Source organism: Camelus ferus, chromosome 34 (assembly GCF_009834535.1).
Source record: "Camelus ferus isolate YT-003-E chromosome 34, BCGSAC_Cfer_1.0, whole genome shotgun sequence".
Lineage (NCBI taxonomy): Eukaryota > Metazoa > Chordata > Mammalia > Artiodactyla > Camelidae > Camelus > Camelus ferus.
This window is the reverse complement of record NC_045729.1, coordinates 5379194-5394511: the sequence shown is the minus strand read 5'-3', so window position 1 is coordinate 5394511 and position 15318 is coordinate 5379194. Positions and strand designations below refer to the sequence as shown.

Here is a 15318-nt window from a genome sequence, read left to right as displayed (position 1 = left end):
GACGCTTGGACAGACCCCTGGAGGAGGGAAGGAAAGGAGTCATTTGGTGGTCAAGGGGAAGAGGGCCCAAATAGAAAACACGGATGCAAAGGCCATGAGCTGGGAGCATGTTGGGCGCGTTGCAGGAACAACAGGGGCCAGTGCATATGGTTCCCGTGAACAATGAGGAGAGTGGGAAGAGAGACGACCAGAGAAGTGGAGGAAAGGAAAGCATGGGGCCTGATGGGCCATGGAGAGGACTTTAGCTTTTATACTGAGTGAGATGGGAAACTTAATAGACCGTTTTGAAGAGTGAACTGATGTGGTTTACTTCCTTAGTGGGGAGACCTGGAAGAGGGCACGCATGGAAGCAGACAGACCAGTCGGAGGCTATTACCATGGTCCGGGCTGGAGGTAACGGTGGGTTATACCAAAGTAGTAGCAATGTGAGTGATAAGAAATACTTAAATTCTAAATCTCTTTCAAAGTTGGTACGATTTATTGATAGAGTGAATGCAGGATATGAAAGAGAGAGAGAAACAGCTCTACAGTTCTAGACATTTACTGAGTTGGGGAGGCTCTGGGAGGAGCAGGCTTGGGACTGGAGGGGAATCAAGAGTCTGGGTTTTGAACATGTGTTTCTCACCATCTAGTTCTGCCTTGTGCAGTGAGAACATTCAATAATGATCGCATAAGGCAGCAATTCAGGGACCTGCAAATCCAAACACCCTTGGGGTTACCAAGGAGGGAACCTAACTGTATGACGTTGCCAAGTGTAAAACAAGGCAGTGGTGAGGCCAGTGAACCAGAGAGTTCACGCACGGTCCACAGGCACTGACATAAAGCAGAAAGTTGTGCTGGCCAGCGTTGCCCTTGACCTTGAGTTTGTGAGCCCTGCAAAATGATATCAGCGTCACTGCCTTTTGTCCACGTCATTATTAGTTAATACTTAATACGTACCTTTCTGCTAAACTGAGCGTGTAGCTGAATTTTGTAGGACAGAAACTGCACATCCTGCTTTCATTCATCAATGAATGTTGTTATTCTTACAACAGATACTCATTACGCCCTCACTCTGTGCCAGTCACAGATCCAGAAAAGACATGACAGCAATGGATAGTACCAAATAATGACCAATGACAATAGCAGTTATGAAAACAAACAAAACACAACAACATAACATAATAGCACTAAGAGGATTCTGAGTAGTTTAAATAGATGTTTGAAGTTGGGCATTCATACAATTAAGTTCGTATACTTAATTCACAAGACATTCTTTCAGGACCCCCTTCTTATTTAACACACAATTTTAATAAATCTAAAGCAGAGGAGGAGAAGGGAGGAGCAGTAGTGGGGACACTGAGAAGGGTTAGATGGAATAGGAAACACCATTGCACTGCTGGAGAAAAAAATATTAAAAAAAAAACACAAAATGTTTAAAATGTGCAAGTCTGGGAGACTTTATATTTCCTGTATGGACAAGAGGTCTGTTACAGCTTAATAAACCTGAAGGCTTCACTGTTTTAAAGCACAGCACAGTCAGGGATGGTCATCTAGTGAGGTTTGCATTAAACCTATACACTCTGCTTAGTCAGGAAACATACAATCCATTTAAAAAGTTTCCCTGAAACGATGAATGTACACATTTAGAGTGATTTGTTTCAGGTATTTGGAAAATCTACCGAAGTGAAATGCCTCATTCTCTAGTAACTCTGGGTTGCTGCTCTGATCCTGTTCTCTGGCCTGTGTGCCACATACACAGTGAATAGACGCTAAAAACACCCCCTCAGACATGCTTTTCCTTTCAGCAACTGCCTCAGACTCTCTCCCATCACTTGCCCCCTTCTCTGCCTCCCAATTCCTTTCCAGTGTCCAGCCAGCAGCTGTCCCATCTATTAATGGCCTGCCCTTTGCTGCCTGCACTCACAGTTGGACCTGATGACAGAATTTAGCATCCCTGCATCTGCCCTTTGACGTTCCCTGGGGCGAGGCTGCATGCATGCACGTCAGGTACCCACCTCTTCTCACCTGGCTTTTGCAGCTCAGAGCCCAACCTAGGCTTGTGCTTGGACTAGACCCTCGAGAACTCACCACGACTGCCCTTATATTCAACACGCACTGGAAACACCCTTCCCACGTGAAAGAGGCACAGCCAGCACAACATGGACAAGGATGCAGTTTGAGTGGTTTGTGAGTCGCTGATCTTTCTGTTTAGAAGTGGTGCGCCCACAGAACCATAAACCTTCGGCTTCCATTTCTGTGAAGTTTGCCATCAGTCTCAACCTGAATACGGTCTGCAGAGCTACCAAACTCTTCCAGTCTTCACTGGTCTCCCTTATGTTCAGAAACAGTCATTTACAAAGCGGGAAACTAGGAAGAGGTAAGAGGTACTCAGTCCGTAACTGTGACATAGACCAAAGCTAGAGTTAAGGTAAGGATCAAACCAGTGATCGTAGCTTGTTTAAAGCAGAAAAAAGGAGCTGGCCAGCCACAGCTAGGGAGCCTGATGGTGTGGAGCTAAGTAAACAACACGCACCTGTCCACTAAGTTTTACAAGTTTTTAATAATGTTAATTTTTGTCCAAGGTAAAGGAGGATTGTTACCAATAATTGCATTACTCAAGTGTGTGTTCTTTAGCTTCAAACTAATTACACTGAACCATGTGACCTGGGTTTCATAGCGCATACAGACCACAAACTCACTTTTATAAAACAAGTTATCTTATAACCTCTGTCTAAAGGCAAATAAAATGGCAAGCATCCCGGGGTCCACACATTGCCCTTGCCATCGAAACTTTCTTTCTACTATTTTCAGTTGCTGCACAGAAAATTGAGTTCTGTAGACCAAATGTTAACACGTAATAGCATTACAACAGCCACAACAGACCCGAGAGTGTCGGGTGCGCGCGCGCGCACACACACACACCCCAGAGCAGTGACAATGGACATATCTCTGTAGTCAGGGCCTTTCCATGCGCACTACTCCTCCTGTTTTCCCAGCCAGCTGAGCATAATTTTAGCATGATGAGCTCTGTTTGAATAATAACATGACTGATTCCACAGGAACCCTCAACAACAGCTTTCAAAACTGCCTAGCTCTAAGTTTTCAACTTGTGTTTTGCAGGCCCCTGAACCATAAGATCTTTCCAATGGAACTCAGTAATACACAGCAGTAAAATAATCTGGCTTGAGTAACAATAAAGAACAAACTGTGCTCTGGAGGCCGGGAGGTGGGTGTCCTGGTCCGAGCTTCACCACCTATATCCCTACTCCTGGGAACACCCTTTAGGCCTCTCTGTTTCTGTATCAATAATGTTAGAGAAGTCCCTGAACAGTTTCTGTGAAATGGACCCCGTCGTCTGGTCTGAAGTCTTTGAGGGGCTCTAGAACCTTCTCTGCCCCTTCCAGTTGAGCCCCAGTTCAAGTCTTTTCAGTTCAACTGCTTAATCTCTTAAACCTGCTCTTTTCAGACCCCTCTGCTTACTCCTTACCTTCCCATCTTCATCTGAGCAGTGACCTTCCTTTGTCCAGAAAGCCTTTTTTGGCCTGGTGGTTGCCAGAGCCCAGCCTGGGCCTTGGCCTCACCAACACCAGGCAGGCCCAGGAGACAGCCCAGACCTGGCCTGAGAGCCTGGGGGACCCTGCCTCCCTCTGGTGGTGGCCTCCAGCAGCCTGGGCTGTGCACAGAACTTGTTCCTCAAAGTCAGATTGTAAGAGTGTGAACTTAAAACTAATAATTCAGTCGTCTTTACAAACTGGTTTTTTCTCTTGTGGTTTTCTATAAATGTCCCCTCCTTTACTGAATGGAAAACAAAGTAGGGTCACACTTGTCTCTTCTTTCCTCTTGGTGCACTTTTTTGATCTGTCTGAAAGTGTACAGCAAATTCTTTTGGGTCCCTGTAAATGCCTAAGGAAAAAAAAGTGCCAGAAAAATGGCTATTCAGCTAGCCTTTCAAACTTCTAAAAAAAGCAGTATCAAATACTTTTTTAAATGATTAAATAAGGAGGGGTTTGGGGATGCAGTCCTTAGAGCTGGGTACTGGTTACACAGATGTGTTAAATCTGTTAAAATTAATAGACCTGAATACTTACGAGATCTACATTTTTTGTACACACTTTACACTTCAACAAATTTATTTTTATTTATTTTATTTTTTAAAATTTTAATGTAATTTTTAAAGGTTAATTTCCACTTACAGTTAATTACAAAATATTGACTATATCCCCCATGTTGTACAATGCATCCTTGAGCCCACCTTATACGCAACGTTTGTACCTCTGCTCCCTGACCCCTACATTGCCCCTGCTCATCCTCCCCACAACTGGTCACCACTAGTTTGTTCTCTGTATCTGTGAGTCTGCTTCTTTTTTGTTATATTCACTAGTTTGTTGAATTTTTTTGGATTTCACACATAAATGATATCATACAGTATTTGTCTTTCTCTGTCTGACTTACTTCACTTAGCATAGTGCCCTCCAAGTCCATCCATGTTGTTGCAAATGGCAACATTTCATTCTCTTTTATGGCTGAGTAGTATTCCATTGTATGTATACACCACATCTTCTTTATCCAGTCATCTGTTGATGGGCACTTAGGTTGTTTCCACATCTTGGCTATTGTAAAGAGTGCTGCTATGAACACTGGGGTGCACTCAACAAATATTTTTCAAGTTAAGTGAACAGACTGTGATTTTTGAAATGCTGCCATATCAATGATATTCTTCCCTTACATAAACAACAAGTAAGACTCTTCATTTCCAGAGGAGTAGGAATTGTTACAAAATTCATGTATTAGTAAGTAGAGTTTGATGAATATACCTAGTGATTCTCTAGGCTGAATTTCCTAACAGCAATTACTGGAACCTAAGAGGTTTGTCCTTTCCCACTAAAAAGGCAATGCACACACTATTTAAAGGATGGAGTACAACAGAGATTGGACGTTTTATTTTATAATTTATTTAACATGTGTTGCACCGTATCATTATTTATGCATGTTTATTTCCAGGCTGAAGGGTCCTATGCAGCTGATAGAATTTTCAACAGAATAATCATAAAAAGATTGCTCCCACCCAAACTGAAACCTCAAAAACATTCTTAGTGGGCTTGAGCATCCCTTGAGAATACCTCAAACAATGTCTTTTCCTGATTAAAGAGATTTGTTTTATGATTCTTTTAAAGGAAGCCTTAAAATTCACTCGTTTGAGAAAATGTTTGATGTACTTTGGCACTCGATTTATAGAACAGTTGGAAAATCAGGAAAGTCTAGGAAAGAATATTCTACAACAAAAAAGAACCTATTCTATAGAACCACAACTCTGTGCCCAGAAAACACCCCATGCTACCTTTTTTCCCTTTCCCTGAATTGATACTGCAAAGGGAATTTTACATGCTAACTAGAGGGTCAGATCAAATCTATTTGGCAGTGTAATCTACCCCTTTCAAGAGCCAGATCCTTCCCCTGTAACGACTGCTCATAACTGACAGTAGCTTACTGTTCAACTTCTCATCGCAGGACGATGCTGTGCCTGAGAAAGGTGTCTGTGGAGGGAGGCGGGAAGGGAGGCGTGTTCCTTCTTTTTTTTTTAGTGCAATGGCTTTGAAAAACTCTAAGTGCAGACATTGTTGTTAAAAGGAACAGCTCCAACTCTCATGACTTTTTCCCTCAAAGTACTGTGTGCGATCATTAATCAGTTCTTTCCATGGGTCATTTTATGTCACAGAGAAACGTTAACATGCTCTGAATGTCCTTCAGGAGCTGAGGGGAAAAACTACCCTAGAAAAAAATCATTGGAGGGAATCACACTTTATAAACTTAAATGAGTGAAAATATTTTTTGGAACGAGACCTTCTCACATCACACACAGTTCATTCAGTTAAATTTTCCAGATTCCTTCTGAAATTGTGGATAATTTTTGCCTTATTTGGAATCATCAAAGGACACATTCTTCATAAATTATCTAAAGGTACATTTGTTTATTCCACAGTGCATATGGTAATAACTATGTTTTACTGCATATATTCATGAACATGAATTAAATTAACTTGGGGAAAACATCTTGTTTTGCAGCCAATCTTCATCTTTAAAAGGCAAGGACTGTTATAAAAGGTAAAATTTGAATACAATGATTGAATTGCATACATTACTTTTAGGCTGTCTTCGGGTAGCTAGTTTTGATAAAAACTAATTTTGTGCTTTCATAACTCACCAATTTAAAATTTTATCTATGGCTTAGAATCCACAAATAATACTTTTATTTTTGTTTAATTATTCAAACCTCATATTCTAAGACAGGAGTCTGGAGATTTGGTTCTAGCTCTGTCACACTCAAGCTGTATGGCCTTCCCTGTGATTATAAACAATCCAGACCACACTTTCTTCATCCGCAAAGGTGAACGTTCCTTGCAGACACTAAAGTTGTAAAATTCCAAAAAATTGCACCTTCCCACACCGCCCCTGCCCCAAGATGTTTATGTACTAATCACCATAACCTGGGAACGTTGCTTTGTATGTCAGGAGGGAAACTGCAGATGTGATCAAGTTAAAAATCTTGAAATTAAGAGATTATCCTAGATTATCCAGGTGGGCTTGATGTAACCACAAAGGTCCTTGTAAAAGGGATACACGAGGGGTCAGAGTCGGAGAGAAGGCTTTGAGGTGATGAAAGCAAAGGTTTGAGTTATGTGGCCCCAAGCTAAGGAATGCCAGCAGCCTCTAGAAGCTGGAAGAGGCCAGGAATGGATTTTTCCCCTTGAGCCTTGAGGAGGAACCAGCCCTGCCCATACTTTGGCTCTAGCCCAGCGAAACTGATTTCAGACATCTGGCCTCCAGAACTGTAGGAGAATACATTTACATTGTTTTAAGCCGCTAAGTTACTGGTAGTTTGTCACAGCAGCTGTAGGAAATTAATGCTCCATATTATGAAACAGCTCTTCGCATTGGTGGCGTGAGGAACTCTATGGATGCTCTCCCGGTGAAAAAAAATCACACCTAATGAAAATTATACAAACAACCAAAGCCTCTGGAAACTGTCCTAATGACATACAGAAAACGGAGAAATAGTTATTTAAGGAAATCTACTAAATCTCATGAAAACAGCAAGCCTCTGGCATCTGAACTATGTCTTGCTCCCTACCCCCCGGTTCAATGCAACAGAAGCCCTATTCTGGGTGGGTGTGGCCAGAATGACTTCGTTCTTTCTTCAGGCCAGCCTAGTCGGGGAAAATTAGGCAAGAGAATAAAGTAAGAGGCATTCCAATTGGAAAAGAAGCAAAACCATTTCTATTTGCAAATGAAAGGAGCCTGTATACTGGAAATACTAAGGAATCCACTGAACACCTCTTAGCACTGATGAATGAGTTCAGCACAGTGGCAAGGCACATGAGCAATACCCAGGAATCAACTGTTCTTCTATCCATTAGTAATTAATGATTGTAATTCTATCCATTGGTCATAAGCAATACAAAATTAAAATTAAGAAAATAATTCCATTTACCATGGCATCAAAAAGAATGAAATACTTAGGGATAAATTCAGCAAAAGAAATGCAAAACTTGTACTCTGAAAACTACAACACATTGTTGGAAGAAATCAAAGATCTAAATAAATGGAAGGCATCCTGCGGTCATGGATTTATACACTAAACTGTAGTCTATTAAGTGTACAATAAATAGAACAAAGTGTACACACCTTAATTTAAAAAATGTTGTTTTTGCTAAAAAGTGCTAACCATTATCTGAGCTTTCAGCGAGTTGTAATCTTTTTGCTGGTGGAAGGATTTTGCCAGGATGCTGATGGTTGCTGACTGATGAAGGTGGTGGTTGCTGAAGACCGGGGTGGCTGTGGCAATTTCTTAAAATAAGACACCAGCAAAGTTTGCTGCATTTATTGACTCTTCCTTTCATGAATGATTTCTCTGTAGCACGCAATGCTGTTTGACAGCATTTTACTCATAGAAGAACTTCTTTCAAAATTGGAGTCAGTCATTCCCTCAAACCCTGTCACTGCTTTAGCAATTACTTTTATTTAATATTCTAAATCCTTTGTTGTCATTTCAACAATCTTCACAGCATTTTCACCCGGATTAGATTCCATCTCAGGATATCACTTTCTTTGCCCATCCACTAAGAAGCAACTCCTCATCCGTGCAAGTTTTATTGTGCAGGAATTCAGTCCCATCTTCAGGCTCCACCTCTAATTCGAGTTCTCTTGCTGTTTCCACCACATCTGTGGTTACTTCCTCCACTGAAGTCTTGAACCCCTCAAGGTCATCACTGAAGGCTGGAATCAAATTCTTCCAAACTCCTGTTATGCTGGTATTTTGACCTCTTCCTATGAACCTCAAATGTTTTTTAATGGCATCTGGAATGGTGAATTCTTTCCAGAAGGTTTTCAATTTACTTCGCCCAGACTTATCAGATGAATCACCATCTATAGCAGCTGTAGCCTTGCAAAATGTATTTCTTAAATCATAAGACTTGAAAGGCATAATTACTCCTTGATCCATGGGCCACAAAAATGGATGCTGTGTTATCAGGCATGAAAACAACAAGAATCTCACTGTACATCTCCATCAGAGCTCTTGGGTGACCAGCTGCATTGTCAATGAGCAGTTATATTTTGAAAGGAATCTTTTTCTGGGCAGTAGGTCTCAACAGTGGACTTAAAATATTCAGTAAACCTTGTTGTCAGTAGATATGCTGTCACCCAGGCTTTGTCGTTCCATTGATAGAAGACAGGGAGAGTAGGGTTAGTATAATCCTGAAGGGCTCTAGGGTTTTTGAAATGGTAAATAAGCACCATCTTCAGTGTAAAGTCACCAGCTGCATTAGCCCCTAGCAAGGGGGTCAGCCTGTTCTTTGAAACTTTGAAGCCAGACATTGACTTCTCCTCTCCAGCTATGAAAGTCCTAGATGGCATTTTCTTCCAGTAGAAGGCTGCTTTGTCTACACTGACAACATGACTAGCATAGCCACTTTCATGAATTATCTGAGCTGGATCTTCTGGGTAACTCGCTGCAGCTTCTCCATCAGCATTGGCTGCTTCACCTTGTGCTTTTGTGTTATGAAGGTGGCTTCTTTCCTTAAACTTCATGAACCAACCTCTGCTAGCCTCAAACTTTTCTTCGGCAGTTTCCTCATCTCTCTCAGTCTTCACAGAATTGAAGAGAGCAAGGGCCTTGCTCTGGATTAGGCTTTGGCTTAAGGGAATGCGGTGGTTGGTTTGTTCTTCAATCCAGAGCACTACATTTTCCTCCGTATAAACAATAAGACTGTTTTGCTCTCTTATCATTTATGTGTTCCCCGAAGTCGCACTTTTAATTTCCTTCAATAACTTTTCCTTTAACATTCACAACTTGGCTAACTGTTTGGGGTGCAAGGCCTGGCTTTCAAGCCTATCTCAGATTTCAACATGCGTTCTTTGCTAAGTTTAATCATTTTTAGCTTTTGATTTAAAGTGAGAGACCTACGACTCTTCCTTTTACCTGAACACTTACAGGCCACTATAGTGTGTCAGGGAATAAGGAGCCCTAAGAAGGAGAGAGAAACAGGGGAATGGCCAGTCGGTGGAGCAGTCAGAACACACACAGCATTTATCAGTTAAGTTCTCCATCTTATATGGGTGCAGTCTGTGGTGCCCCAAAACAATTACAATAGTGACATCAAAGACCACTGATTACAGATCACCATAGCGAATGGAAAGTCTGGAATATTGGGAGAGTTACATGTGACACAGAGACACAGAGGAAGAAACGCTGTTGGGAAATTGGCACCAACAGACTTGCTCAAGGCAGGGCCGCCACAAGCCTTCAGTTAGTAAAAATAAATAGTTTCTGCAAAGCTCATTTAAGTGGAGAGCAATACTATGCGACATGCCTGTACTGTATATATAGAAAAGCAGAATAATGTTCAATTCAATGTATCTTTATGAAACTTAGATAAAGTCACCTTAATTCAGCAAGTAGCATAATAACTATCTGTATTATTACTTGCCCACAATGGCAAGCATTTAAAATGCACATTTGCTATGCCATATAAAGCTTTGTGATAAACAGCAGAAGAACCCTTATGGAACCCTAGAATTCTACAGAAAGTAATTTGAGACACACAATTTAGAAATTAAGCAGTTGCTAAAAACATAGTCCATTGAGATTTCTCTGCTTTCCCATTTTAATCTTCTTTACTCTTGAGTAACAAATGTGTCATTATTATTTGTGCTATTACATATAACTACAGTAGTTCTTTCCAACTGTTAAAGAGTAGCTTGGAAATATTTCTATTAAAAAATTGGTGCATTTGTGATCAGAAATTCTGAAGCTGAATTCTGCAGTCCAGGGGCTTTAGCTCACTGCACAATCTCCTCTTTAATCCAGTTACCAAGCTTCACCCAAAACTTTAAAAAATAAAAATATCACATTATTATGGTCTACACCTGAAACTAATATATTACTGTAAGTCAATGATACTTGAAAAAATTTCCCCAATGTTAACCAAATTAATTTTATGAATTAGGTACCATTTAAAAATAATGTAGTTAAAGAATCGAGGGCAATGCTTGTTTTGTTTGGGCCTTGAGAAAAGGAAGTTGTTAATCACAATAACTCCGTGTCACAGACTAAATATCTGTATCTTCCTCAAATTCTTACACTGAAGCCCTCAGCCCCTCTATGATAGTGTTTGGGCGGGGTTGGGGCGGCTTTGGGAGGAAATTACAGTTAGATTGGGTCATGGAGCCCCCAAGGTGGAATGAGTGTCCTTACAAGGGGATGAGGAGACCAGGGTGCTCTCTCTCTACCATGTGAGGAAACAGGGAGAAGGTAGTTGTCTGTGAACCAGGAGTAGGACCCTCGCCAAGAACCAGATCACACTGGCACCCTCATCTTGGACTTCCCAGCCTCCAGAACCGTGAGAAATGCCAGGCTTTGGCATTCTGTTATCACAGCCTGAAGGACTAACACACCTCATCTGTCTTTGTCTATCTCTGCTTCAGTAGGACAGGCGCCGGAGAATACCCATTAGCTCTGTTTTTCCAGTATAACTTGTTTCTTACCAAAAAATACATAAACAACAAACTTATCTTTTGATCTCCTTTCCCCTCCTCACTTCAGAAAGAAAAGCACTGAGAAACGGTTTCTTAAGAATTTCTCTTTTGAGACAGAGCTACCCTAGCTCATTCCGGTGCCACATCTGGATTAATTTCAATCTGATCTCACTTACAAGCCAACTGAAATTATACTGTCTGCAAATAAGACCTCTCAGACTTGTATTTTCCAGTGTACTATTTGGTTATGTCACGTCTATTTTCAATATCAGAGGTCAGTCAGTACACATTCAATGACTCAGCGAATACAATGTGCCAAGCACTGTTCTACCTATTGGAAATATCACACAAGAGCATAGCCTTAAGAAAGATTAATAGTCCCTCAAGAATAAGCTTCTCAAGGATCTTATATTCTGTTGGATAAGATGGAAAATAAACAAACAGGAAAGCAGACATATAAAAATAGCAATTTGAGACTGTGATAAGAGTTAAACAGTAAATGAGTCACAATAGAATGACCAAGGGAAGCCTTTCTAAAGCAGATGACATCTGAGTTGAGTTGTGGGTGACAAGAAGTAGCAAGACATACAAAGGACTGGAGGAACCAGAGGGGGCAAAGGGACCAGAGGGACCAGAAGGCAAGGACTCTGAAATCTTGGTGTACTGGAAAAATAGGAGTGTGGTGGGTAAGTGAAGGAAAGAATGGCATGAAATGAAAAGATAATCTACCTGATTGTAGAGGGCCTTATACACACTAGGACGTGGGGTAAACAGGGGAGAGAGAAGATCTGATTTACATATTTCTTTTTAATTGCAAAGAAAATGTCACTGGAAGCTCTGTGGCAGACTTTCTTTTCAATTCATTGGCCAGAATTGTATCACACGCTCTGTTTTACTTTTAAACCAATAACTGACAATAGGAATGGCACTACCACAATTGGGCTGTGACTAACCAAGTTTCTCCTGGATGTCTAATCACCCCAGGGCATGGTCCCCCAATACTCACACAAAATCGAGAATTCTGCTAGCAAGGAAGAAGGCAGGAACGGCTGTTGGATAGGCTTCTGGTGGAAAGTATCACAGAAAACCTATGCTATCCAAGTGAAGGGGACAAATAGCCAGTTGATTATACAAGTATGGAATTCAGGGAAGGGTGTCGGATGGCAGATGAAGCCTTCTACAGATGGCTCATATTTAAAGATGGGATGAGATCACCTGGAGAAAGTGTTTATATTTTTAGAAGACATTCCAGTATCATGCTTGGATATATCCCAATATTTAGAGATCAAGTAAAGGAGGAGAAACAAAGAAAGGACTGGCCAGAGCTAGTTGCAGGAGAGTATTTGTCTTAAAAGCCAAAAGAGAAGTGTTCCAAAAAGGGATTGGACAATGGGTCAGATGTTGTTGAGAGGAAGGTGGGTACAATTAAAAAAGACGAAGTGTACACAGGATCTAGCAATGGTGAGATTGTTGGTGGCCCTGACAAGAGCTGATGCAGTAAATGGTTAAGGTTGATAGAATAACCAAAGAATGAATGAAAGCTGGGGAAGTATTTTGAGATTTGCTGTGAAAAGTACAGAAAAATAAGGGGAAGGGAATCATGACGAGGAAAAGTTTGGTTATCATAATTTGGGAGATTACAGAATTTGTTTGTATGTTGCCTGGAACGATCTGGTGCAGAGAAAGACACTGATACACCGATGGTATAGAATAGAGGGAGGTTAACTCTAAGAACAAAATCCTTGGAGAGGTGAGAGTGCTGGGATCTGAGTATGAGACGAGGGACTGACATCTGATAGGAAAAGATACACTTATTCCCATTTCAGAAACAGGGAATACAGAGAGGATGTGGGCACGGAGACTGAAAGGTGTGGAGATTCAATAAGATGCAGGCATTCCTGTATCATGGCTTAGATTTTTTTCAATTAAGTATGAGTCTAAGTCATCAGCTAAGAATGGAGAAGGAGAGAGTGTAGGAGGTTTGAGGCGAGAGGAAATATGAAGTACTTATTTCAAACACTCTAAAGGGAACTTTATTAGGGAAAGGTAGGAGGGCCCTTTGGCAGTAATGTGGATGCATATATAAGGCGTGGGGTCACAAATTTAAAGTGCAACCAGCAGACAGTTGCGACATAATCTCCAGTAGGTACAGGCAGAGAGAAGATAGCTGGTAGACTCACGAACTGGGGTCTAGCCAGGCAGGTACAGGAAGAGTGGGGACTGTATTTGAATTGAGCATGTTTTCAAGTAAATTATTTTACTAATGGGTTGTGAATTGTCAGCTGAGTATAAAGAGAAGCCCAGTTAAGAGAGCAGCGAAGATTATGAGAAAGTGGCAGCATCAATGGACCGGAGGCATCAGTCAAACTAAGGAATAATTGCAACGGAGGCTCTACAGTAAGAAAGCTGACAGGACTGGGGGTGGTGACCATCAGAATACGTTCCCGCTCTCAAGAGTTAGATTGCTCATGCATTATTACTTTGCATTTTCGAAAGACCGAAGCACCTGCTGAGCCCAGCTTGCTAAAAAAGGGCACAATTACACGTGGCTAAGAAGCAGCCATGTGACTGGGGAGCTGTGCTAATTCAGCAATGACATGGTAAAATGGGCCACATAACATTAGATCTGAACAACAGGGTGACATTGCAGCATAAGGAAGAGTCTGGGCTTGAAACCACAGCAACTGATTCAGACCCAGACTGGGACATGCAGAGGCTGTCTATTTTGGGGCACACTTCTTAACCACTCTGAACCCTGGATTATCCTTTTAAACTGGGATATGGTTACCTCCCTCCCAGGGGTTGTAATGCACATGAAGAAGGTGAATATGTGTAAGTGCCTGGAAATAAGAGGTCCGCAGTAAATATTAACTACTGTGAAATAAGGAGCCAGGTTCCTAGCTTGTGTTCTGAGGGTAGGTGGTGAAGGGACGTGTCAACCAGGACAGAGAAAGGATTCTCCTTACAGGGTTATCACGGATGAGGGTGAAACCTGGTTTGGTTATTGCATTATATATAATAATTTTGATGATAGGAAGGAAGGTCTAATTTTTGGCTAGTGACATTTAGAGATCAGAAATAAAATCACAGTGTCAAGATTAACGTTTTTTGAATAAATGATGAATCCAAAACTAGGAGACACAGTGGTGGTGGGTGTGGTGGCAGGTCTATCCCAGCCCAGCAAGACAGTGTGTGGCCACTGGAGTTCAGTGTTTCTTAGTGGGTTCTAAAACCATCTAGCCTTTGTCTCCCTCTCAGCCTTCTCTGATCTCTCCCAGCCTCTCCAGTTGCTCTGATCTCTCATTTGCCCCTAATTTGTCATTTGATTGGTCTATCTTTCCTGATTCATCTTGGTTTATAGGATATAGTCTCCCTTTTAAATGGTCTTCTGCTTTCCTGTTGATGGGCTGCCCAACCTGGCCCTGGGATCTCTCTTTTTTTAACTTGTGTTTTCTTGAGTCCTTTAGAGGGGTAGCTGGATTGGGAATGATGTCTGCTATCCATGAACACCCAGGTATCCATGTAACCCAAAGTCCTGGTTTTTCAATACTCCCTGGCTTAGATTATTACAGGAGGAAAAAGTGGACTGGAAATATGCAGCAAGGAAACACATTTCAGAGAACTATCACCATAAGCAAATCCTCTGAGTTTTTATACTATAAAACACTGTATCCTGTAATACAGACTGATTGAAGTGAAAAGTTCGACTTAAAAATAGTTCTACATTCAATTCTATCATTACTTCCGTTATTGTCAGTTATAAATAATCACAAAAACTAGGTTAAACTAGTAGCTAATTTCTTACAGTGAACAGATAATATTGTTTGTAATTAGCAAAACTAACAATCCACCTCAGCACTGGCTGTATTTATATACAAGTGGAGAGTACTTTAAATGATTAGATCATGTGGGGAAGTTTTCTCATAATTTTCATACACCACACTTGCCTAAGACATTTCTATCAATGGAACTAATCAAATCCTTAGCTTGTAAAACTCAAATTGAAAAGAATTATTAAATTACTCATTTTCATTTAAAAGAAATGTGACAATGAATACAAAATTCAGTTGGGAAAGGATACTCTATATGCACAAAAAATCAACTAGTTATAATAATGGCTTTCCAAGATAAATCTGTTTGCTTCTGCATTATATTGGCATGAAATGGATGAAATAATTATTCAATTCTTTAAGAATCCCTTTGTAAGTGTGTATGAGCCTCCCTTTCCCCATGGAATCAAGCATCTCATAAACTAAGTTCTTATCCTAATTTGGTCACAGATTTGCAGGGAGAAACAGACCT

General features: G+C 41.0%; 1 protein-coding gene across 19 annotated transcripts in view; it reads right to left on the bottom strand.

Moving 5' to 3' along the window:
* LMNTD1 (lamin tail domain containing 1) overlaps positions 1-15318 on the bottom strand; it is a 312291-nt gene that overhangs the window by 54856 nt on the left and 242117 nt on the right. For 2 of the 19 annotated variants that reach the window (XM_032473211.1, XM_032473209.1), the window contains exon 1: positions 3470-3585. The exons of the other annotated variants lie outside the window; for them this stretch is intronic. Coding sequence is in view for 1 of the 2 variants with exons in the window: in XM_032473209.1 (XP_032329100.1) it covers positions 3470-3483 (14 nt within the window). In the remaining variant the exon portion in view is untranslated. Of the gene's footprint in view, positions 1-3469; positions 3586-15318 lie in introns of those variants that run through there. 19 annotated transcript variants of the gene reach the window in all.